Source organism: Condylura cristata, unplaced genomic scaffold (assembly GCF_000260355.1).
Source record: "Condylura cristata isolate star-nosed mole 26May11 unplaced genomic scaffold, ConCri1.0 scaffold00003, whole genome shotgun sequence".
Classification (NCBI taxonomy): Eukaryota; Metazoa; Chordata; class Mammalia; order Eulipotyphla; family Talpidae; genus Condylura; species Condylura cristata.
Window position 1 is genome coordinate 78,207,800 of NW_004567104.1, and position 1,139 is coordinate 78,208,938.

The following is a 1,139-nucleotide window of genomic DNA, read 5'->3' on the forward strand; positions in this document are numbered from 1 at the left end:
GCGGAGCCCCCAGGGCCAGAGGCAGAAGGCACCCGGGGGGCCAGCGGCAGGACGCGAGCCGGTGGGCACCGGGCGCAGGGGGGACGGCCCTCGCCGCAGTGTCGGGTGTCCACTCCTATCAGGACCGTGGCCGGACAGGGCAGCTCACATCAGAGATGCTGTGAGCCCGCCTGGCCTGGGAGCGGTGGGGTGAGGGTACCCTGGGGGAGGGGTTCTGGGGGGGCTGGGTGCCATGAGGGAGAGCGGTAGGAGGCTTGTCCTTGCGGGTCCCGCCCCACCCCAACCCCCCCAGGCCCTGGGAAACAGTCCCTCCCTGCTGGGCCCTGACCAGCGGGCTCCCATGCCATGCCGGCCATGCTCACTGCCCAGGCCCGCCAGGGTTCATGGGCAGTGCCCAGACGCACAGGGCCCCCGCCTCCCGGCCCTCACCCTCTCGGGGGCCCCCGGCTTGCACCTGCGTGAACTGTCTGTAGATGACTTTGCAGACTTGGTCAGTCAGCTGGACCTTCCCTGCGAGCAGGCTGGACAGCGTGTTCCCCAGAGTGACCACGCCCAGGGCCGCCCTGTGGAGCGGCAGAAGCGGGCTCAGGGCATGCCCAGGGCGCCCACGTGTGTGCTGGCCGGCAGCTGGCCACCGCGGCCTTCAGGTGTCTGAGGCTGAGCTGGGGCGGCCCCGAGAGCCCGGTGGACGGCCCCTGGGTGTCTCCGCGCACCCAGCCCGAGGGGGCAGCAGCAGGACACGGGCCCGCGGTCGGTCCAGCATCCCGCCCCCCGCTGGTGCCGGACCAGACTCCAGGGCAGCCGGGGCGGGAGGGCCGGAGGGACTGACCCCGAGTCGTCCACCACGGGCGCCTGGTCGAAGCCCTTCTCGCGGAGGAGCTGGACGGCCTGCTCGCAGGTGGCCGAGGGCGGCACGGTCAGCGGGGCGGGCAGGCCCAGCTCCTGCACCCGCACACGCCACCACCCCCGCTCCCGGGCAGCCACAAAGCCGAGCAGGTCGCCGGTGGTCACAACCCTGAACGCCGGCTGCCTCTGGCCGGACTTGTCGCCGCTGTGGTCTGCAGGGGGGACGGCGGTGAGGGCCCCTCCTCAGCCGGCAGGCGCCAGGCCCCGGGTGCGAGGGCACCGGCCCCCCTGTC

General features: G+C 73.7%; 1 protein-coding gene across 1 annotated transcript in view; it reads right to left on the minus strand.

Annotated features, from left to right (window-relative positions):
* Positions 1-1,139, minus strand: part of CBS (cystathionine-beta-synthase) — a 25,510-nt gene that overhangs the window by 15,313 nt on the left and 9,058 nt on the right. Inside the window, 2 exon segments of the mRNA XM_012731093.1 lie at positions 455-563; positions 830-1,051. Of these exon segments, the coding sequence (XP_012586547.1) occupies positions 455-563; positions 830-1,051 (331 nt within the window).